A 25,546-nucleotide genomic window follows, 5' to 3' on the forward strand; every position below is an offset into this window, starting at 1 on the left:
GGTGATCCAGTTTCAAAACCCAGTTCCACATTTCAATTCACTTCATCTCCTTTTTTTCGTACCAACACATTAATTGTAAACTTTAAAAAGGTAGGGGCCTTTTGTGTGTGAAAATTCTGCCTTTGATGATACAAAGTACATTTGTGTAATAAAAATAAAAATTTGGCATCGTACACATTTTATGTTTATGTACAATCCAATGATTGAGTTGTGTTATGTTCATTTGAGTAATAACTAGTAGGCCTAGTCTACATTTGCTATTGATGTTCTAAAAATATAATAATGTGACTGAATTCAGTATGACATTCTATTTTTTCCTTGGTTAAGTTGTTCTTCATACATTTTCCAACCTGATTACATCCAACGGCACTTAACTGGGGAACATGTTATTTATAAACGTGATTATTTTGTATTTTATTTTTGTTTGCTTTTCATGTGGTTACAGTTTGATGTTTCTCTAAAATAAAATCAGAATCTTGCCGTTTTATATAAATGTTCCTTATCCTTCTTGGTTATTTTGAAACTGGTTTAGAACGGTTGTTTTCTGCAGTGCTTTCTGTCAATGCTTTCTCTGTTATGCATGTATCCGACTATGGGGTCTATTCTTTTATTTATCAACCGAAGTTGGTGATTGGGCCATGGGGAATTTTTTGTGTAATATGCTTCTAAATCACATTATTGTAATCTTTATAAAGATTAAATCTTTCTAAACACAGAGTAGTGTTTTGTTTTTTTAGTTACTTCTAATATGTGTTTGATAGCTGTGCCACTAAATAAACATATTTATTTTCAGATTGAGAATCTAACACACTGGTTCACCATTGTGTATTACACAAATGTACATTACAACATGTATGCGCTTTAAATTGAATTTGTGGGTGTTTTAAAATGAGCTCCCTTTTAAGGATCCCATTTCTAAAGTTTCCACTGGGATATTTGTTAAAGCGAGTCTGTACTTTAGATCAGGGGTGTGCAGAGTGGGGGGCGGGTGAATTTCCAGGGAGGGGGGTGCTGCAGCTACAGAGGTCCCGCGCTCTCCCCTAAGGCATTTAAATTAAATGCCGGAGGGACCTCGCGAGGTCTCTGCAGCTTCTCCTACCTGATCTTCGGCAAAACGTCGCCGTGGTAACAGCGTCAAATGTCACCGTGGGGTCACGTGACGTGGCAATGTGATGTCGCATGACCCCCGCAACGTCGTTTGATGCTGGAGCCGAGGAGGAGAGGGGCGCGAGCCGGGAGGTAAGCAGTCAGTGGGGCGCAGGTTAAAAACTTTGAGCATCCCTGCTTTAGATAACTGGTTTTCAACCTCTTAAAAACTGTGGGAACCCTTAAAAAGTGCATTGTGACTTTGTGGAATTTTTAAAAATGTGTGACTTGGTGGAAACCTATCCCATTTATACTATGGAAGTAAAAATACTTCTAACACTGTAGAGCTTAAATATTTTAAATAAGTGCCTATATTTTAAATTAACTCACAGATTTGTATATTATGTTTCATTTATTAGATACAGTATAACATTTTAATACATTTTTTTTGCATTTTCAAACTAACAAATTTGGCCAAATATCTGCCAGTACCAAATTTTCCTCAAGGAACAACTGGTAACTTCACATTGAAATTCTGGGTCCACGGAATACAGGTTGAAAACCATTGCTGTAGAAATTCGAACTGCTCCAAATTACACAAGTTGGCCAACGATAAAAAAAAATTCCTACCTTTTTGGTACCTTTTTCTTTTTGTAAATATGATTGGGCCGTTTTCCTTTTCATACCAAGCCGTGAAAATTAAAATGGCAGACAGGGATAGCCAAATAGCCATAGTTGCATAAAAGCCCGACATATTTTGTTTTCCTTAGGAAAAAGGTTATACTTTTAATTGTATTTATAAGGGGATTTTCTCTTTAGGAAAAAAGTGTGTTTTTATGTCCGAGGCTAATCATTTTCAGGTATCTAACGATCTCATTTATAAGACATTCCAGCCTAGATACGTCAAACGCCGTTAAAATTTAATATCGCACCCAGGAAAAACAAACAAACATACAGATTCTTATTACCGCAATTTTATGACCGGAATCATCAAGATTGAGGTAATATAAATTACCGAGCGGGATATTTATTTATAAAATGGCCGATGGGCCAATAGGCTGCGTCCAGGGTTGCAGCAGCCGTACAAAGGCCTTGGTTAGCGCGCCGTCCGTGGACGTGTCGGGCCAGGGACGTCTCGGAGCTGGTTCGTCCTCATTGGGCGAACCGCTCACGTGACCGGCCCTGCGCTCCCTTGAGCGCTTGAATCTAAAATTCTCATAAGACCCACGCTTCCGCACGCTTGCGGAAGCGTGCGCGAGCCCCTGCTGAAGCCGCTCTCATTGCAGCTGCAGGGGCTCACTGGTAAGCACCAGCGCGCCTCAGCACGGGTCAGCGCCTAAGCGCTGACCATGCCCGAGGCCTTAGTCTAGCTGCAGAAATCTCACTAAAATGTTGGTTTATTTGGAGATTCCCCAGATTTTCCAAGGCAAGTGATCGGATACTGGTGGCTGCATCTGTAATCCGGGGAATTTCTTTTTAGTCATACTTTCACCTACATAAATATTATTTTCAGTTGACGCAATTTGACATCCTCCTATCACTTTCGAGAAGAGAACACATCAGAATGTCAAATTCATTATTCATTTTAACTACAAAACTTTACCAACTGGAAATCTTCATTAGATGTACATAAAATATTTTGCACATGATTTTTAAAATAAATCAGAAAAGGTGAAGGGGAAACACAAAATGGATGTGCCCCCTAAAAGAATTCACTTAAATGCACACCAACAGGTATAAAAGTTAACTTTTAATAAATTTACTTAAAACATATATTACCAAAGTAATGTGTAATGTGAATTAAAAATGTATTAAATCAACGCTATCCGGCATCCATGTCGTCAATTATAAAGTCATACTATCCCGGTTGACCACTTAATGTTGGTGGGATATAGAGGACAGAGGATGCTAAGAGTCAGGGTATTAACCCCTCTGGAGCAACGGTGAGACCAAGTGGTAGGAGTATATAAATGTTCACAAGTGGGTGGCCAACGGATTAAATATCCAGCTTCCTTGCTAAATTACCAGCACTGCGCACAACAATAGAGACTTTAGTGTGTTAGAGTGAGAGTGCTTGAGTGATAAAGCTGGCACATACAGTGATAATGATGGTACATACACTGCATCATGAAACTGCCAGACACAGCAGTACTAGGGTGAATTCACACTAATGAACTGTGAAAACGCCTCACATAGAGTGCAAGGAATGCAGGCACACTGACTATGAAATTAAATAAATAAATAACTAACTACTGGGGTCTGCACAGTTAGAACCAGGAGACTGCAGACACTACATTAAAACAGCTCCAAGTTGGAGACTGACAACATTGCACGTCCAACGCGCGTTTCCCTCCAGCAAAGGAGCTTCTTCAGGGACAAATTTTACTGGGGGAGAGAGGTCTCAACCCTTTTATACCCTTGCAATACCCTAATTGCAAAATCAATAGCCAACAGCTGCTGCACATGCGCACTGAGCTCACGCCCAAACTGACTCAATAAAGTGCTCAAATGCTAATAAAGTGCAATATCAGGAGAATCCTTAGTATTGTACCTTTATTTAGCCGTGTTTCTATCGTTATCCGGCTGTTTGTAGAGTTTCTAAAGCCATAAATCATGAGCGCCGCATAGAGTGTCTAATGCGCATGCGCGGGGACTTAAACAATATTTCTGTTAGTCCGTGCGCGTTGTCAGTATACAGTATACTGACCAATCCTTGCTTCGTATCGAAGCAGAATGGATTTACAAGTTAAAAACTAGGAGCCCTAATGGTCTTAATGAGGGGTTCACCTTCACAACCTTTATCTGATTATGGGGTCATTTGGTCGGACATATGTATCCTCCTATCTATACACTGTGAACATACATTTTACTGGTCTCTCTGACAACCAGTTATGTCATTCCATTGTCCACTATGACAATTTCCAGCTTTCGGTATCGAAATATTAAATAGATTGTAGCATTATTATTATTTAGACTAGTGACTATAATACTAAAGTTCTAAACCCAGCAGTGGGTTTAGTATCTGTGTAAGGTGTGTATATGTACTGTATATAATGAGTATAGACAATAAATTTTGTGCATGTATACAGTCATACCTTTTGAATAGTTTAATTAACTTATCCACCACTGCATTGTAAGTTGACACATTGTGTAGTATAATATACTTATGGGGGATTGTTAACAATTTTATTTGCACAATCACCCAATATAAAATGTGCAATATAGGTCCTATGTACCCTTATCCTCTATCTATAGTCAGTACCCTATGCATGTGCTTTATTACAACCTTATCCATGTGCATTTGTTTCTATCTTTTAAATCCTGAGTTCCCACGCATGCGCACTATGTTTGGGTAGATACTGTAATAATTTCTAAGTCCCCGCGCATGCGCTACACTAACGGCTAGAAATTGCAAAGACTTTCTAAGTATTCACGCATGCGCAATACATATAGACCCGAATGAAATAATTCCTAAGTCCTCACGCATGCGCAGACCGCACAAGCGCACTATGTAAGTGCGCGGATGGAATTATTTCTAAATCCCCACGCATGCGCACAATGACTGGGTTACAATTGTCTACAATTTCTAAGTCCCTGCGCGTGCGCGGAAGCATGGTATAATGCCTAACTTTTCTGCGCATGCGCAACAGGCGCTGACACATACATGGAATTACATCTAAGTCGCCACGCATGCGCATTGTGTACGGAACAGAGTGAAATTACGTCTAAGTCCCGCGCATGCGCAACGCGCACGGACCAATATAGAAATGTTTTCTAAGTCCTCGCGCATGCGCAATGGGTACGGAACAGAGTGAAATTACGTCTAAGTCCCGCGCATGCGCAACGCGCACGGACCAATATAGAAATGTTTTCTAAGTCCCCGCGCATGCGCAATGGGTACGGAACAGAGAGAAATTACGTCTTAAGTTCCCGCGCATGCGCAACGCGCACCGACTAACATAGAAATATTGTTTAAGTCCCCGCGCATGCGCATTAGACACTCTATGCGGCGCTCATGATTTATGGCTTTAGAAACTCTACAAACAGCCGAATAACGATAGAAACACGGCTAAATAAAGGTACAATACTAAGGATTCTCCTGATATTGCACTTTATTAGCATTTGAGCACTTTATTGAGTCAGTTTGGGCGTGAGCTCAGTGCGCATGTGCAGCAGCTGTTGGCTATTGATTTTGCAATTAGGGTATTGCAAGGGTATAAAAGGGTTCAGACCTCTCTCCCCCAGTAAAATTTGTCCCTGAAGAAGCTCCTTTGCTGGAGGGAAACGCGCGTTGGACGCGCAATGTTGTCAGTCTCCTACTTGGAGCTGTTTTAATGTCGTGTCTGCAGTCTCCTGGTTCTAACTGTGCAGACCCCAGTAGTTATTTATTTATTTATTTAATTTCATAGTCAGTGTGCCTGCATTCCTTGCACTCTATGTGAGGCGTTTTCACAGTTCATTAGTGTGAATTCACCCTAGTACTGCTGTGTCTGGCAGTTTCATGATGCAGTGTATGTACCATCATTATCACTGTATGTGCCAGCTTTATCACTCAAGCACTCTCACTCTAACACACTAAAGTCTCTATTGTAGTGCGCAGTGCTGGTAATTTAGCAAGGAAGCTGGATATTTAATCCGTTGGCCACCCACTTGTGAACATTTATATACTCCTACCACTTGGTCTCACCGTTGCTCCAGAGGGGTTAATACCCTGACTCTTAGCATCCTCTGTCCTCTATATCCCACCAACATTAAGTGGTCAACCGGGATAGTATGACTTTATAATTGATGACATGGATGCCGGATAGCGTTGATTTAATACATTTTTAATTCACATTACACATTACTTTGGTAATATATGTTTTAAGTAAATTTATTAAAAGTTAACTTTTATACCTGTTGGTGTGCATTTAAGTGAATTCTTTTAGGGGGCACATCCATTTTGTGTTTCCCCTTCACCTTTTCTGATTCACTTTTCAGTTCACAGTTTGCACCCATCATTTGATTACCCTATTTATGTACTTAATTACTTCATTCAATTAGTATGGTCCTGTGATCACTCCCTATCTTTCTGTTGTTTCTCTGATTTTTAAAATATATGTAATTTTGTATTTATTTATTTATTTTCAATTTCAGCCGCGGATTATACAGTACGTAAATTTTTAAAATCGTTTTGCTTGTTCCACATGCTGAAATTACAGTAATAAAAAATTATATTTGAAACCTGAACCCATTAATTGTCACTCTACCTAAGTCCCCTCAATGGGGGGATAGCCACACTGACAATCAATGGTGACGTAATACAAATGGGGTTACTTTCCCAACCCTGATGAAGGCTGTGCTCAACTTCAGGGCTGAAGCCCTCCAGAACAAATCCAATAAGCGGCTGATGCCCAAACATAAAAAATAAATAAAAAGAAGACATAAAGCAATCCACCAACCCCTCCCCCCCTCCCCCCCTCCCCCCCTCCCCCCCTCCCCCCCTCCCCCCCTCCCCCAATTAGTAGTATAAAAAATAACATGTCTGAAACCATTTTTAGTAGCAAAGTCTGTATGCATTGATGAGTCAGCAGAATCATCATTGCATAGGTTTTATTGTTAACAGCTACATCACATTAATTTCAGTGTGTGAGCATTCTACTGATGTAAATAATTGTGCAAGAAAGGTGACATGTAACGGCATCCATCAAAATTGCTGGAACTACTCCCTTGAACTCTATTTTGCTTCTCTTATTCACTCCTGAAATACTAATCCCTGAAAAACAGTGTGTCTCAGGAACGGATTGAAGTGGCCATTAAGGATTTGCTATAGAAACTATAAAGGGAACAAAAAAGAGAATATACCAAGAACAAATATTTAATAGTTAGTGTGCCATATTTATTAAGCAGTCTCGCTAAAGGACACCTGGCACTAGAAGACAAAGTACCCAAAACCTATTAGCTTGAATAGGTTATATCTCCTAACACTGGTAGGTGTGGTATACTGTAGCAGAACACGGCTATGGAATGTCTTGCTGGTTCATGATTTTAAAATAAAATATAAAAATATTTCAAATATTTGATAATGCTATGCTAGATCTGGTTATTCCCAATGGTGCTGCATACTTAGGAGAGGTTTCACTTCTTTTAGCTACTTCTTTTTTTTTGTTTAGCTGTCACTCTATTTAGTTGGTCATACCACCTCATTCTTTGTCAGTAATGGATCCCCTACCAGTCCAGTGCTGTACTCTTGGAGCAGGGCAAAACATGCCCTAGGGTGAAAGAAACAAAGAGTTGGGACAGAATTGGGAGAACATAAATGTTTTAATTTCATAAAGAACACTTAAAAATATTTATCTTGCATTAATGGAAGGGGCAGTCCCAGCAAGGACCAAAGAGAACAAATGACTGTGACATGGTTAATAGGCTAAATGTAAGGGATTGACACCCTAATACATCTGTAATGTAGAAGTATTTTTAAATAACCTTTACAACTTTTAATGAACCCATGGTAACCAAATGCAATGGAAGCTTTTTACAATCTTTCCCTAATGTTTTTGTTAATGAGGCTTTTCTGGCTGTATGAATTTGTAGCTCAATTGTCAGTCTGTATTTTTCTTTGGTTATTTGTTCAGTAATTACTGTATGATGCCATCATTGGCCAAACAGAGAAAAGTATTGGACATTTCACAGGACTTAAAATGACAGGTGCTAGGACCTCACCATCTGACAGCGAGACTGCAGTAGTGTCAGTGAACTGGCCTCGTGCTTGGTGCTCAGCTGCTAAACTCTGACCATGTGTGAAATCTTCGTGTTGTCATTGATTATGACTTGACACTTAAGCATCATATTCTCATGCTTTCACTGAGGTATATAGCCCACCGGGATTTCACTAATCTGGTCCATCCCTTTGTATCCTCGTGCCTAGACTCCTGCAATGCACTTTACCTGAGACTTCTTGAAACAGAGCCGCTCTGCCTCCAGCTGGCGTAGATTGGAACTGCCAGGCTGTTGACTAACCAGGTCCATCCTGACACATGACACCTGTTTTCCGTTCTCTGCAATTGATCCTTCTAAGGTAGCAAATCTATTTTAAGTGCGGCTTTTTGATGTTTAAGGACCCTGGTTTCTTACACCCCCGTTTGCTCACTCAATTAAATCTGCAAATTAAAGCTGCAGCTCAGTCAATATCCTGCATGTGTGTTTTTTTTAATAAATCAGTTCTGTAGTAAGAAAAAAATACTTTTAGCATTTTCTGTTTTTAAAAAAACAACTTTTAAAGACCAATTTTAATGTATTCTATTTTAACAGCCATTTGCTAAGGCACTGCCCCTTCATGTCCTGTCACAAGCCCTGGCACACCCCTTGTCAGCCCTGCCCTCCCTCTAGCACATGTCATGCAGGATTGCTCATGAATATTCATGAGCTTCCACTGAGAGACAGAAGCAGAAGAAAAACAGATCCCTTCACTAATTATGTCACCAAATTTCGACCTATCAATACATGGAGAACGAATTGACCTGCAGCTATACAGTTCTTTAGGTAATTAGAGATTGTACACATAAAACTATTGAAGTAAAAAAAAAAAAAAAAAGACTGAACTGCAGCTTTAAGGACTGCCAACAATTCTTAAAATCACTTGGACTTGCTTTGGGGCAAGAGCTTGTCTTTTGAACTCTGCCTTGGTCTGAGATATCCCCTCTGAAAATCCTTAAAATCAAACTCAAGGCTTATCTGTTTATCCAGGCATTTGATTAATGCACCACCACCAGTCCAGCATTTAATACTGACCTTTCCTTTCCTTATTTTTTACATGCTAAAAATCACATCTTGTTTTTTTTTTTAAATAGTTTTAAGTGTTTTTCTTTATTATGCAATTATGAAGCTCTTTGACTTCTCCTCGCCCCATCTTGCCCACAGAGCTTGTGCGCACCGTTGATTAGAGCTCGGTGGGATTGAGCTCTGGGGGAAGCATCAGTTGCGAGATCAAACAAGTTGGTGGAGACGAAAATAAAAATCGGCCTAACGTATGAAGGATTTTCTTTGCATCCCTTTTTTTAAATATTTTTTTATTACTACACCAATAAATAACATATTTATTATAAGGGTGATTTAAATACTAAAAAGAAATACAAATGAATTTTTTTTTTTACATTTCTTTTAGCCCGTTTCATAAGACTGCACGGTCTGCACCTTTTAAACTAGCCAATTTCTTCATATGCTCATTTTGTATGGAGCTTCATAGTTCCCTTCCATAGCTAAACATACTGGGACCTATGTATTAGGTGTACTGTAGTTAAAACCTATTTTTGTCATAAACGTGATGCACAGAAGAGTATGAATTCGTCTTTGTGGGGTAATGTATAAAAATAATTCTGCTGTGTTTTGAGGCACATGCGTCAACTTGTTTTTCACAAAGAAAAAAACTTTTTAGGTGTAAAGTCCGTGGTGCACATATGTAAATAATATGTAAAAAGAAAATGGCAAGCATGAACTGTGCCAACATTATCCATCAACTTTTCCTTGGGGTGAAAGAGAAATGCAAGTTGAAGCAAGCAATTCGTAATGCATTCAGATATATGAACATGACACACACCGTATAAACCGTGTAATAAAACGTGCACCAAATGTAAGAACATGAATAATTACATACCAAAATATACTACTATTAATTTTAGCTGAGACTTTTTCTTTTTTACGCAATGCACTCTTGCAATTCGATTTCCATAAACAATTCTTTATTAAACCCCACCCCCCAATGTTGTAGATAATGTTAATTTGTTAATTTGCACTGAAATCCACTGCATGCCTCCCACATAAAGATGGCTTAAAAGTATATTCCAGTCACAGATTCCTCCAACGGTTCTAATAGATATTGTATTTAGCTTGCAGTCTTCCTTTTGTCTAATAACTCGTTATAAAATCTCATGGCTTGTTGGTGCTTTAGATGTGCGTGGGGTTTGGACAGTGTGAGCTAGCAGGAGTGTGACATTGAGTTCTTTTAAAAAGAGAAAGATTTCAGTATGGTTAAAGCAGCAATACGGGTTTCATTTATTTATTAATTATTACGGGATTGAAATAGGGGGTTCCAGGAGCTGAACTGTGTTAATTCAGTTCCGGGGACCCCCTGCTTCCACTGATACCTACCTCAGTGGGGGTGCCAGTATCTCTTTTCAGTTTAAATGTCCCAGTCACGCAGGCCAATAGGATGCCGCACCGGATGATGCCACGGCTTCCTATTGGCGAATGGGACATTTAAGCTGCCATTTTCTACTGACTGCAGAGATACCGGCACCACCACAGAGGGAAGTATCTCTGGAAACAGGGAGTCCCCAGAGCTTAAAATAACATAGTTCAGCTCAGATTCGTGCTTCAATCCTGTAATAAATAAAGTGAAACCTGTATTGTTGCTTTAAAGTGTACAGAACTAATTTCTATGACAATTGTTAAACCAGTTATATAGTAGAGTGCTTTCACTTTATTGTAACGAACATACGCTGTGACGTGGGTTTCCACCTGACACTGTCATTTCTGTAGGATGATTTCAGTGTCTTGGGACTAATGCATGGCGGAATGGGACATTTGGTCGCGGCTGTTTTGCCGCTGCCATGTAGCCGCCGGAGCCGATCTGCTGCTTGAATCCCAGCCACTAGCTGATTCTAAAGTAAGTTTTATTACTGTTAGGGTAGGGGGTTAATTTAGGGGGTAGGGTAAGGGCTTAGGGGAGAGGTGTAAGGGCTTGGGGTAGGAGATTTTAGGGTAAATCACTTACCTTAGCGGCGAAATGGCCGGCGGGGGCTCAGTTTCCGGCAGCGGGGTGAGTCGCGACAAAGCGCCGACGCCCATTTGTTTGCGACAAAACGGCCGGGATCAAATATCATGGACCGGTGCATATTCTCATGATTAGGGACCTTTATGCATTAGCCGTAGCAGTAGTTTGTCCCCAGAGAGGAATCTACTTTAAAATAGCACCCAGATGATAAGAGTTCACTTAAATACTATTGGGGCTATGTATCTAGAAAAATGTTGTGCAATTCTGTGGCATATGTAGCAAAGGAACAAGTTGGCATTCAAAGCAATTAGTTCACCCGATAATTACGCCACATTTTCTTTGATACATACGGTATGCCGCTTAGTTTGTGATAGGTGTATAGATAACAGAAGATCTGACTACCACATCCAACTTTTGTAAACGTTATAACTATTTGGACATACTTGAAACGAGAGGTAACTCTCAATGTATTTCTTCCTGGTAAAACATTTTATAAATAAATAAATCTATGTGTAACGGTGTTTCCCCCACCCTCTGGGAGAACCCCCTGTTACCAGGTGTATGGTGAATGCTACCTGTTGGCTCACAGAATGATGAGGTGTCGCTAATGGTTGTGGGGACTGCAGGACAGACTTCTGGGGTATATACCTTACATTTACTCCATGGTACACAGCGCCTCCATCTGCTGTAGGCTCCAGATGTATGGAGGCAATCTCCCACAGTAGAAACGGTTTCCTCTCCCTCCAGAAAGATTACACACCAGGCGGGATGTATACAGTAGATAACTGGAACCGGTTTTATTCTTCTGCACACACAGTATCAAGGCAGTCCGTGCCCAATACAGTCATTGATCTGGTCTCCAAACTTAGGATGGTCCCTGGACCTTCACTACGGGTCAAGGGCCCCGCAGATGTCCCTGCTCTTCCCTAGCCCTCTAGCTGGAACAGGGAAAAGGTAATCACTCACTCTCCCCCTTAGGGGAGAGTTCACAGCAGCCCTGCGTGATACCTTGTCTCTCTCAACGGTAGAGACACTACTGAATTTGGGATTGCAACTCCCTTAAGTACAGTAGTGGGAAGGTTCTAGGTCTGAACCCCAGATTGGACAGAACACAGACCTAGCCCCACCTCCTCCCCTGTCACTCAAAGAATCTGCCTGTGTGGGGAAAACCCATGATTGGTACTGGCACTGTGTGTGCTCTTACCAAGGCTTGCGTGCCAGGGAGGGCAGACTGGTAGCCAAACCAGGCATGGTTACATATGTTGCCGGTTACTTTTCTAATCTGCAGTATGGCTCAGTGTAATCTACTTGCTGGTATAATGTATATGAAGAATGGTATGAGTCCTAAATTGGATTCAATTATTGTGCTCATATTGGGGATATTAGATGCATTATTGCGACGGACATCCAGTATATGAGGACTAATCAAAGTATCTTGTTATCAACGATTTTTTGCCCAACTTTAAATAAAGGTTGAACCTCATGTTTGGTCATATCGGAATGATACATTTTTATGCTTATTTTCCTCTTTGCTTTTTGTGACGATAGCTTCCACAGGCTTATTAATATTACACAAAAATAATTGGGTTTGAACTGAACGAGGCTTAAGATATAATAAATTGTATTTATTCCTTAGAATAAAGGTGAACACAACAGATAATACAGTAACAAACAAGAAGTACACTTACTTAAGGGTTGGGGAATGAGAAGTATGATGTAGCATTTCTTTCAGCAGTGAGGAAATCATTCAGGTGATATCAGGTAACCATATCAGCAAACGAAGACAAAGGATATATGGGTGGACAGCCGTTTATAAACCATTCTCCTTCTATTCTTAACCTTAAGCACAGGGGATTGGTTTACAATTACCTCCAGCCACTCACTAACGTGGGAAAGCATTCTGACCCATGCCCCCCTGCTAGTTGGCACATGGGCAGTAGAACTCTGGGGGTCTCATTTCTGAAGCCCCACATTTACGTCAGGAATGCCAGAAAGTCTACTATTTGGAGTTCTGGCAGGAAAACCTTTGTTGAAAGGTGTTAACTGGAACACTTAAGACCTGCCCTGGTTTGGGCTTCGGATAAACAGTGAGGGTGATAAAACTCTTTGAACAGCACTTAAATCCTAGACATAGCGGCGTCCCCAGGGCCATCTGCTACCTTATGGCCCAAAAGAATTTCCTTTTGAACTTATCCCTACCTTAGGATACACTATTAAGCATAAAACATAAACGTATTAAAATATCCGGTTCCGTTAGGTTTAGCAGGTCCAAACTTCCCAGTTCGCATTGCCAGAACTGGGACACCATATGGTCAAAAAAGCGACTTGCTACGACCTAAGAAACCGGAGTTACACAAATGCACATTAAATCATTTTAATACAAAAATCTCCATTGAAAAAGAAATCTCAGCTTTTCACTAAATCCCCATTGAAAACAACGGGCAGCTCCGCCATAGACTTTCAATGGTAAATCGCCGACATTGAAGTCAATGGGGGTTTTCTGCCATTGAAGTCTATGGGAAAAGTCCCGAACTTCAAGGGGGTCCATACTCCGTCGGGTTGGTCCAAGCGGGTCAAGGATGGTTCTGCAGCGATGCCGGAGCAGTGGCTACAGATACCCCAAACCCTGATCCGCTGAACCCTCCGGAACCGGAGATATGGATTCCTAAAATTCAGCATTTCTCACTTAGTCATTTTTCTGAGCCGTTTCTGCCGCCGCCGGCAAAGCCTATGGCGCGACCCGCTCTATCTGGTTCGACCCTTATCGGGGGTCCAGGATTCGGGGACCCGGTGCTGGTCGAGTGGGGGGACGCTTAGGAACTAGGGGCAAAAAGAATTTTATCCCTAGGTGCCCTAGAACAGTTTATTTCCCCGCTAATTGACGTTGAACTTGACCCAGTGATTTTAGCTCTTTTGAAAGACATTGTATCCGCTTTGCGGTTTGCGGTCTGGACGGCAGCCAACTAGGTTACCTCGAGGCATCTCCATTGAAGTCAATGAGCCCATTGACTTTCAATGGGAAACCGCCGCTCTCCCTCTCGGACGCCACCTGCTGGTCACTACAGGAAACAGGACGAAAACAGCACAAATTCCTATTGAAATGCATTGAGCCCTAATGGCGGCCACTGGGGACCTGCAAAATGGTGCCTGAAAAGGCGGGAAACTTACACAAAGAGCTATAATCATTAAAGAATTATTAACCCTTGTGCTCCCGGATGGATTCTAGTGTGTGTGTGATGCAAACACTGAGTAACCAGACATTACAATGGAACAGGGGAAAATACATTTACATGTCATAACAAGGGTTACATCACATTTCTGGACCTCAGCCCAGTTAACCCCTTGTCTCCCTGGTGCGGTCAGGGGTGGCCAAATGGGGTGCAACCCCTTTAATACCGGGCCACCCCCTCTCTCCCTCTACACTTTTGATTTGAGACGTTTTGTTTTTGCACAACCATTCTTTTGACTTGTTTTGATCACCTGAGTTGGTTTTTACTATTACATTGCAGCTCTTGCATCCCATTTACTATTACATTACAGATATTACATTGTTGGAGCTTTGTTACTTTGCTGCAATCTATTTAGCATAAAGATAAATAGAAGGTCACAGGAATTGTTGATGTCCGCATTATTGCATATTAATTTATTGTCTGTATATGTTTATGCATTCAGTAGCCTGTGCTATCTACTAAATATTGATATTGTATCACACGTGTTCTTGATGTAAATCTCTCTTAATGGTAAACGGCAGGTATCAAACTAAGCTAAACCATTTTGAATATTTACAGCAGCTCTGTTGATGTATTATTTTTAAAAATGGAAAGCATATGATCCTATATTTTTTTTTTTTTTTTTTAAATCAGAGGTATTTTCTTGTTGGAAGTAATCATGCTGAAACGAAATACCGTGTTTTGAAAATTGATCGGACTGAACCGAAGGACTTGGTTATTATTGATGATCAGGTGAGTGCACTGTAGTTCAGGGACACTGCAAACCCAAGACCGTGAATAATAAACCATGTTGTAATACTTGTATTGAATTTCCATTTGTCACTTCTGCATGACTTTTTTTTAATGTTCTGCCAGATACAGTATTGCATATTAATTTCCAGTCAATAGTTTTTTTTTATTTTTTACTATGTCTCTCTCCCCCTCCCTCTTTTAGCATTTTCAGGTTACTCCTCTAGTCCGCCTTGAGTATCTTAGAAGTTTGAATGTTCTGGGATAGTACTTTATTTGCAAGCCACTGAAGTCCTCAGTCAGAGTAAAGTAATGTCTTGTAAAGCCAGAGAATGGTAGTGTCGCTTTCATTCTAGAACTATCATTAGATCCTTCTTAAAGGAGCGTACTCTGTGTGTGTGTGTGTGTCTCTGTGTCTCTGTGTGTCTGTGTGTGTGTGTCTCTGTGTGTGTGTGTGTGTGTGTGTGTGTATGTGTATGTGTATATATATATATATATATATATATATATATATATGTATATAAAAAGGCAGATGGCACACACATATAGCAAAAAAGTAGGTGCTTATCCCATACAAGAAATAGGTATAAATAAGCTCCTTACCTGGCAGATCCAGAATCCCAGGGCCACAAAGCAAGGAAGAGACAGCACACTCAGTAGTATCCAAAAAAGGTATATTAGAAGAAAACAGGCACATTCACCAATGTTTCGGTCCTAGAAACGACCTTTCTCAAGGGAGTGCTCTAAACATAATGAAGACAAACATACATATATACCCACCACCAAGTAGCAAACAGAGTCCTGATAGGTTAGATCAAAACACTAAACAGCTGCAGACACTCACTAGCCAAATCTGATGTTGACGTCATATATGCGACCACTGCTAGAGGGCAAAAGCATAACAATGTGTCTCAAGTCACCATGGAGTCAATGAGGCAAAAAGGCAACACCATCGCCCATGCGCAGCGCGAGTGCATCAGTGAGTAATAGAAAATAAATAAATATATCCGATAACCGCTATGGAGCCGTGTGCAGTCAGTTCTGATCGCAATAAGTAAAAAGGCCGTGTGGCGCGCATGCGCGGCGCGAGTGGCTTAGTAAGTAGCTAAAAATAAATAAATATGTACAAAGACTGCTGTAGGATCGTACGCAGCCAGTCCAATCACAATGAAGCAGAAGGCAATGTTGTCGCGCATGCGCAACGAGAGTAGCTCCATTGATAACTACTGTAGAAAAATAAATAAACAAAGAATACTATAGAGTCATGTGCAGCCAATGCAAACGCATGATACAGTAGGTGGTCTTAACAACCACAGCGCCTAGAGGGAAAGAAAAAGCTACTGGAAACACCAGTGTGGATGTGAACAAGGGACGTCAACATCAGATTTGGCTAGTGAGTGTCTGCAGCTGTTTAGTGTTTTGATCTAACCTATCAGGACTCTGTTTGCTACTTGGTGGTGGGTATATATGTATGTTTGTCTTCACTATGTTTAGAGCACTCCCTTGAGAAAGGTCCTGTTTCTAGGACCGAAACGTCGGTGAATGTGCCTGTTTTCTTCTAATACACCTTTTTTGGATACTACTGAGTGTGCTGTCTCTTCCTTGCTTTGTGGCCCTGGGATTCTGGATCTGCCTGGTAAGGAGCTTATTTATATATATATATATATATATATATATATATATATATATAAATAAGCTCCTTACCAGGCAGATCCAGAATCCCAGGGCCACAAAGCAAGGAAGAGACAGCACACTCAGTAGTATCCAAAAAAGGTGTATTAGAAGAATATTTACAGCAGCTCTGTTGATGTACACATATATATATATATATATATATATATATATATATATATATATATATATGTATATATATATATATATATATATATATATATATATATATATATATATATATATGTGTAGATATATATGTAGATATATACACACACACGGGAAGCAGGAGGTCACCAGAGCGGGAACAGTGTTTATTACAGCTTGAGGGGCCATATGGTTCTCAAGATCTTTACAGGAGAAGGTGCTGCCAGTGCTTCATGGAGGTTTAAAGCCCCTGCATCACACAGGTCAATGGGAATCCGTGATAGTTGATATTGTGGCTTCCTATTGGCCTGTGTGACACAGGATATTTAAACCTCCGGTTTGTTCCCCATGGAGGGGACTGTAGTGGCGGCATCTAATGCGGTTCAGCCGCGGAGAACCCTGTCCTATCTGTGGATCGGATTTTGAGAAGTGCGCCCATCTCTACCAATATGTTGCATTATGTTACAGTTTAAAAAAATGGAGTATGTATCTTAACATTGTAAAAGTGAAAAGATATCTGTGTATATAAATTGTCTAGAGCTGGGGTAGAGTGGATTGCAGATGTGGATAATCCACACAGGAGGTAGAGCAGCTACAAATAAGATAATTGGTGGGCAGCAGGCTGCTCTGGGGTCGCATGTGGCTCTCGGAAACTTCTCCTGCCTCCCCAAACCTTTGGCAGCCCACTTTCTTTTTTTCCTCAGAGCAGAGGGAGCAGAGATGTTGCTGGCATGGATAGTAGCATCTCCCCACTCCCTCAGCTGCTTAATGAGCATGCACATGACCGTAATTGCGTTAGTTTTACTCCTCTCTTGTGCTTATTACTACAGTAGTCCCATGTTCAAGAAGACAAGCTGGACAGTATTCACCAGCACATGGACATTAAGCAGCTAACCGGAGAGAAATCATGGGGAGTCTTTGAATTCTTCTCCTTCTTACAGTTTATACATTGGCATCATGACCACAAATGTGCTGAATACAAATTCAAAAAGAAGTTTAGTTTTGTTTTCAAGAAGCATTTTCACCATGGTCCTCCACATTTCTTCAATCCTTGCATTGTTTACTTTAATTATCAGATTTTTAGGCTGTTTCCAGGGTCACTAGCAGGAACAGGGTCCTCTGATTGTCATTTCTTCCTATAGCATGTCTATACTCAACCAGAAGTACGAGAGCTTCTTGGTCGCCTCGATCTCGGAAACCGGACAAAGATGGGACAGAAAGGCTTATCTGGATTATCTCGGGCTGTGTCTGCTTTTGGCATTGTGGGTAAGTTGCATGCCACATATATATTTGAATACACATACATATTTGTACTCAAATCATTTTTATATATTTATATTCTACCATTAGGCAAGTCTAGACTAAAATATCAAAATCCATAGCAAATAACATGCAGACTGGCTATAATTTTTGCTCCACGGGTAGTTTACCAGATAAAAGCAAGTCTTCGATAGTATGCACACCAGCAGCTTTTTCATCAGGGAAACATTTGTACATCGCCCTCGGTGTTTCTTAGCTATGTATAATTCGGCATACTGCAGCAGCAGCAGCAGCAGCATGGCAGCATTGTCCTTTCTTTTTCAAGGATATTCATGAGTTCTATAAAGCAGAGTTTTTTAAATAATTTGAACCTATGAATCATGGTCTTGGAGCAACAATACTTTGTGACCTATAAAGAAGTTGTATTTATAAGTAATCTAGTGTGACATAGGCCGCGATTATAGTGGCAGCGCGCGCCGCGAACATAAGACCGTACCTCTGAGGCAGGCCATAGAGCGCACGACTAAGCGTGACTGCGCACACAGTTTTTCAAAATACAATTCAATTAGTTTTTTTCACGCGACGGACGCCTCACGTGAGCAATTCAGCCAATGCGGGCGAACCGCTCACGTGATGTCACGGCCATGCCTCCGCCACACCTCTCGATCGCCTCCAGCCTAGTGTTTTAGATCACGCACTAGGTCGCGTGCGCGCGGCCATTATAATCGCGGCCCAAAGGAGCATTGCTATGTAAGTCTGAGTTGTCCAAGACTCTACTAGCAATAAGGTTGATTCAAAAATGAAATTAGAAAACGAGTTTGAGTAATCTGCCCTGTAATGAAGACCATGAGATGTATTTTAATAAATCTGACACATCATAGGTTAATTTTATAGAAAAAGATGTGAACAATAAAGTCCCAATATCAGTGCGACAGAACGTTGAACAGGACATCATAGATCATATTTATATCTTAATGTCCCATGATGTGAGCCAGGCCTCATGATGCGATGAGTGGAGTGTATATTAGATTCCTTGTGCAAACTTAATCAACACTATTTACCAAAATGTTACTCAGAAAATAGTAGTTGCCACATACCAGGGCATGAGCCTCCAAGTGGGATTTATGGTGTAATTGGGAGAGGTAAAGCCTGTGAAGCTATTCTAACCTTTTGACCACCACACTGATAAGAGAAACTACTTAGAGTATTAATGGCAATAATTGTGTATATAGCACCGGAAAAACCTCCATAGGGTAAGAGTACTCACTGATTGAGGAGATGTTGACTCCAAAGCGTGCATCCAGCATAGAGATAGTATCAATAGTAGAGTCCTCAGTGGAGAGATGTGGAGCACAGCATGCAGGGATGGAAAAATAGGGGTACAGCACACCCAAAAATTATGTTAAAAACAATTTATTTAAGGGTAGACATAGGAGACATCCAAAAACATGGTTGGGTATAGAAAGGAACTCTGACGCGTTTCGGGCGTAAATGCCCTTTGTCAAAGAGTATATTCGTCCCCTTGAAATCTCGCTGCTTTATACAGCCTTGGAACTGATGGTAACCGGAACCGGAAGTGACGTCACTTTCACACTATGAGCTGTAAAAATACAAAAAAAAAAATTATGACGGCTCAACACACTTCCTGTTTTGTTGATCTAGAAAGTGAGCGTTACTGGTGGGGGGTTGGTGGGAAGGGGTGTTTATCTTTGATGACCCACTAAAATGGAAACATATATATTATGGAAGCCTGGTGACGGTACCCAGATCTTTCTTTGGCTGTCGGCATCAAAGGAACCTCATATTCTTGAAATATCTCCTTTGAATAACAGAGAGAAGTGACGATCAGGTCACCATTTAGTTTGAGATCTGCACTAGAAATGAAAGATATCTTGTATCCCGTGTGATGCATAAGAATACACAATACATATTTTTAACCATGTTATATATCCATTTGTCACTCAAAAGGAGCACTAAAAGCATAAAATGTTATATCCAAGTGTGACGGAGCGACCTTGTCGGTATGGTCAGAAAAGAGCTTACACACCACATTCTTGCAATGAAAAGTGCTTTATTTCCCTTACCAGGGAAGCAGGTTGTAGTTGCATAACAAATTAAGCAATGAAAGGAAATGGCATCAGTCTGCAACAAAATAATAGTCCTTGGGGCCACCAACCTCCAAATAACTGATACCAGTTGAAAATCAAAATGAATAAACACACAATCCCAGCAAGCTCAAGAACCCCAAAACCTACTACATCATATACACAGCATGAGAAGATTAGCACAGAAGTATAGTACTATGTATTTTGTCACATAGGATGTAGCACAGGGCATTTCTGTCTTTTGTTGTATACATTTGGCCACGCTCAGAAGCACTTCTTTTTGACACACATATATATGATGTGGTGGGTTTTGGGGTTCTTGCGCTGGCTGGGATTGTGTATTTATATCTTCAGTGAGACATTTCTTATAATAGAGGAATCCACACAATCAGGAAAAAAACACTTATCTGGCCTAAGTAACACAGTGAAATGTTGAAGCTGTAATAACATCGTATGCCCAGCTATTTGTGTAAAAGAATCAAGATTCATTTTTATTATTTATTTATAAAAAATGTTTTACCAGGAAGTAATACATTGAGAGCTGTCACGGTAGCTTGTGACAGGCTGTAATTTACACCAAAACTATATATAAATATATATATACCTGGGTTTGAACTGGGACGAGACTTAGATATGATAAAATATAATTTATTCCTTGATAAAGGTGAACACAACAGATTATACAAATAACAGGCAAAATATAGACACTTACGTAGAATGGAAATGATGAAGCAGTCACAGCTGGACTGGCAGTTCATACAGCACTCTTCATAGTCATCAAGACACCAAAGACATGAAAAGACCTCTGGCAGGAAGACAGTGCATAGCGTTTCTCTCAGCAAACAAGATGGTATAGAACAGGCTGAACACTTGAAGAACTTGCAAAACATGACCAACAACGGAATATAGGGAACAGCAGTTTATATATCTTTTGTCCCTCTATTCTTAACCTTAAGCACAGGGGATTGGTTTTCAATTACCTCCAGCCACTCACTAACGTGGGAAAGCATTCTGACCCATGCCCCCCTGCTAGTTGGCACATGCGCAGTAGAACTCTGGGGTCTCATTTCTGAAGCCCCACATTTGCATCAGGAATGCCAGCCAGTCTATCATTTGGAGTCCTGGCAGGAAAACCTTTGTTGAAAGGTGTGAAGTGGGACACTTAAAGACTGCTCTGGCTTGAGCCTCCTCCGCCCTTAGGTAAACAGGGAGGGTGACAAGACCCTTTGAACAGCACTCAAATCCTAGACATTAGGGCGCCTCTTGGGGCCATCTGCTATCTTGGTGGACAAAGGAATTTCCTCTAAGTCTTTGTCCATACCTTAGAATACAGTATTAAGCATAAAACATAAACGTATTAAAATATCCGGTTCCGTTGGGCCTAGCAGGTCCAAACTTCCCAGTTCTCATTGCCAGAACTGGGACACCATATGATCCAAAAAGCGACTTGCTACGACCTATGGAGCCGGAGTTACACAAATGCACATTAAATCATTTTTCATTTTAATACAAAAATCTCCGCTAAAAGAAATCTCAGCTTTTCACTAAATCCCCATGGAAAACAACGGGCTCCGCCGCCATGGGTTTCAATGGAGCAACTCCGCCGTTGTAGTCAATGGGGTTTCCTACCATAGACTTTCAATGGGGAACCGCCGCCATTGAAGTCTATGAGAAAATCCACAAATCTTTACAGTCGTCCATACTCCGTCTGGTTGGTCTGAGGGGGCTGGGAATGGGCATGCATTAAAGCCGGAACCTTGGCTACATGTCACCCAAATCCCATCCCTCTGGGCATTCCAGAACCGGAGATATGGACTTACACATTTCAACATTTTACACTTAGTCATTTTTTCACCATGCGGCTTTTCCCCCATTAGAATCAATGGGAAAAAGTCCCGAACTTTCAAGGGGGTCCATACTCCGTCGGGTTCGTCCAAGAGGGTCAAGGATGGTTCTGTAGTGATGCCGGAGCAGTGACTACAGATACCCCAAACCTTGATCCTCTGGTCCCTCCGGAATCGGAGATATGGATCCCTAAATTACAGCATTTCACACTTAGTCATTTTTCGGAGCTGTTTCTGCCGCCGCCATTGAAGCCTATGGCGCGACCCGCTCTTCTCGGTTTGACCCTTAGCGGGGGTCCAGGATTCGGGGACCCGGTTGTGGTCGAGTGGGGGGAAGCCTAGGAACTAGGGGCAAAAAGAATTTTATTTCTAGGGCCCCCAGAACAGTTTATTCCCACGCCAATTAACGTTGAACGTGACTCAAGTGATTTTAACTCTTTTAAAGGACATTGTATCCGCTTTGCGGTTAAGCGGTTTGGAAGGCAGCCAACTCATTCCTGAAAAGCTCTTTCGAGGGTTTCTCCATTGAAGTCAATGAGCCCATAGACTTTCAATGGGAAACCGCCGCTCTCCCTCTCGGACTCCATTTGCTGGTCTTCTCAGGAACCGGACTTCACAGCAAGATTCATCATTAAAAAGCATTGAGCCCTAATGGCGGCTTATAGGAACCTGCAAAATGGTGCCTGAAAAGACGGGAAAACTTCACAAAGAGCTATAATCATTAAAGGACTATTAACTCTTGTGCTCCCGGATGGATTCTAGTGTGTGTGTGATGCAGACACTGATTAACAATAAACCAGGGGGGAACAGGGAATATACATTTTCAGGTTATGACAAGGGTTAAATCACACGTCTGGGCCCCAGCCCAGTTAACCCCTTGTCTCCCTGGTGAGGTTAGAGAGTGGCCAATTGGGGTGTAACCCCTTTAATCCAGGGCCAAATCCTCTCCATCGTCACACCTCCCCTGCTCAATGGAGCCTGGTGCCCCAGTCGCCTCCCCCAGGCCCTGGGGTACCACTGGCGCCCTTGACGCACTCAATAAGTCCTGAGGGATTGGCCTGGCAACATTGTCCTCCGGCATTGTCCAGTACATTGTCCTGGCCACAGTGGATTGTAAAGTCCACATCTTGGGGAGCAGGGCTCCACCTTGGCTGCCGGGCATTCTCCTTCGCCTCCCTCTGCCCCCCACCCAGTGCCTTGGGAACCAAGTCCATGGTGAAGAGGCCCCGGTGCAGTCCAGGCTGCACACTGCCCAGAGACTTGCATGTCTCTGCATCTGCAGGAGACCAGCTATCCAGCACAGACCGTCGCTTTCCTGTCAACCAAGTCTGGGAAAGGGCTATGTCACTATTCTGTAGGGACCCTACCTGCCCTGGCTCTGTGCCACCCTGTAGCTGCTCTGCTATACTCCTGACTATCCTCTCTGGCTGCCTATCTACCCACAACCTCTCCTTTGGGAACCCAGGGGGTTCTGTCAGAGGGGTCACTCCTGGCCAGTCAGAACAAGGGACCTTCTGCCTACCTAGCCCATCCCTAGCTTCTGCCAGCTGCCTAACACCCCACTGACCTCCTATCTCACCCTGCTCCACGGTGCCTCCCTGCCTAGCCTCCCCTAGGCCCAGCACCTCAGCCTGCTGCTTACCTCCCTGCAGCCCACCTGCACTCCTCTCCTCCCTGGGCAATCCTAACCCAGACCCTGGAACTACCTGAGTGCACCTACCTCCCTGACCTTGTCTCCCCCTTACCAGGGATGAGCTCAGGGGCATCTCTCCAGATGCAACCGCCTTAGCTCTTGGCTGGCGGGTATCCCTGGGGTGGCACAAGCCTGGCACTGCCCCGGATACCCCCAGCCCATAGCCAGGCTGCAACAGGGGGCTGCCGATCTGAGACACCCCCTGAGGCTCTGCCAGGGTAACGGGAAACTCTAGCTGCAATACCTGCTGCTTTCCCTCCCTGGCTACCACTAGCCCTCCTTCTCTCACTGAGATCTGCTGCTGGCTACCTACCTGCAGCCTCCCCTCACTCCGCTTCTCCCTAGCTAACCCTAACCTGGGTCCTAGGGACACCTGAGTGAGGCCATCTCCCTGACACTGTCTCCCCCTTACCAGGGATGAGCTATGGGGCACCTCTCCAGATGCAACCGCCTTAGCTTTTGGCTGGCAGGTATCTCTGGGGTGGCACAAACTGGCCACTGTCCATGATACCCCCAGCCCATAGCAAGGCTGCAACAGTGGGGCTCTTAACTGAGAGTCCCCTTGCCGCTCCGCCAAGGTAATGGGGAAATCTGGCTGGCTCACTTGCTGCCTTCCCTCCCCGGTTCCCACTGGCCCACCCAACCCTCTCCCAGGCAATCCTACCCTAGAGCTGGGTGCTACCGGGGCGAGCCCCTCTCCCTGAAGCTGTGCCCCCATTACCGGAGGTGAGCTCAGGGTTGCTGGTGCAGATGCACCCACCTTAGCTTCTGGCCGGCAGGTAATCTGGGGGTGGTCTAACTTTGCCACTACCCCTGAAATCTGGGGGTGGTCTAACTTTGCCACAACCCCTGATACCTCAGGCCCATAGCAAGGCTGCAACAGTGGGGCTCTTAACTGAGAGTCCCCTTGCTGCTCCGCCAGGGTAATGGGGAATCCTGACTGCCCTACAAGCTGCCCTTCCTTCCCCTCCCCTGGTGCCCCTATCTCCTGCCACCCCCCCAGTCACCCCTAGGTGCAGGGGGACTGGAGTGGCCGCCGCCGGCAACATCTGGGCCGGTAAGCAACGGGTCGCCGCCGCAGCAGCGCCTGGGGTTGGCACAGGGGAAACGATGCAGGACCGGGGTCCCAGGTCTTTGTGGAGAAACACAGCTCCATGCAAACCAGGTAACAAAACCCCCTCCCGCAATCCCTGTCCCTCCCCCCACTCAGAAAGGGCTCCGGCACTTTGCCGGAATCGCGGATCTTCTGCCGCCGCCGCCGTCATGGGCGAGCCCCGGGTAGCTGCAGCAGCAGTACCCGGCTTTGATGCAGGGTCGCCGGAGTGGTTTGTGGGGCTCCGGTCATCGCTGGGAATCGCCGACTCCGCCAAACAATGGGAAACACCCACCTCCCGCACACCCCAACCCTCCCCCCAAATAAAACTGCGGCCAGCAGGATGCCGGAGTGGCGGATTCTTCGCCGGGATCCGGTGGATGGCCGCTGCTTTCCGCCGCTGTTGCTGATGCAGCCCGTCCAGGTTCTCCAGAAGACGTCCCGAGGAGGGTTGTCGCCCCGGCTGGGCGGGAGCCATCAGAGGATGCCGCTAACTGGGTCATCTTTTCCGCAGCTCGTGAGCGTTTGCCCTGAGGGGCTTCTTCGCCTGACTGCGCACGGTCAGGGCACTGGGCATTATTGTGGTCCATTTGTTGGCAGTGCCGCAGCAGCTGCCGGTGCTTCTCCGCCACCGGTGGACTAACCCCAGCAAGGGGCAACGGAGTCCATAGCGGAGTTGCCTGAGCGCCGGGCTCAGGGAGGAGATAAGCGGGTCGGTGCGGTACCGACACCAGGAACTGGGTCCACTTTGCCGGGAACCACATCTTGCCCAACGCACACACCAGTGCTAGCTCTTTCAGGGAAAATGGACGGGCCACTGCAACGGCCGTTACCTCTCCTGGTGCAAGACTTCCGTGGTTTCCAAGACCACCCGATCCCTCCCCAAGTCTCTGCCGTCCCGGAGCTGGGTCCCTTCCCTGCTCTCCGGGCGGTGTGA

At 43.3% G+C, this 25,546-nt stretch overlaps 1 protein-coding gene across 1 annotated transcript in view; it reads left to right on the plus strand.

Moving 5' to 3' along the window:
* Nucleotides 1-25,546, plus strand: part of FIG4 (FIG4 phosphoinositide 5-phosphatase) — a 380,709-nt gene that overhangs the window by 52,720 nt on the left and 302,443 nt on the right. Inside the window, exons 4-5 of the mRNA XM_075595029.1 lie at nt 14,701-14,799; nt 17,757-17,880. Coding sequence (XP_075451144.1) covers nt 14,701-14,799; nt 17,757-17,880 — 223 coding nt within the window. The remainder of the gene's footprint in view (nt 1-14,700; nt 14,800-17,756; nt 17,881-25,546) is intronic.

The sequence above is a fragment of the Ascaphus truei genome, chromosome 4 (assembly GCF_040206685.1).
Source record: "Ascaphus truei isolate aAscTru1 chromosome 4, aAscTru1.hap1, whole genome shotgun sequence".
Taxonomy (NCBI): domain Eukaryota; kingdom Metazoa; phylum Chordata; class Amphibia; order Anura; family Ascaphidae; genus Ascaphus; species Ascaphus truei.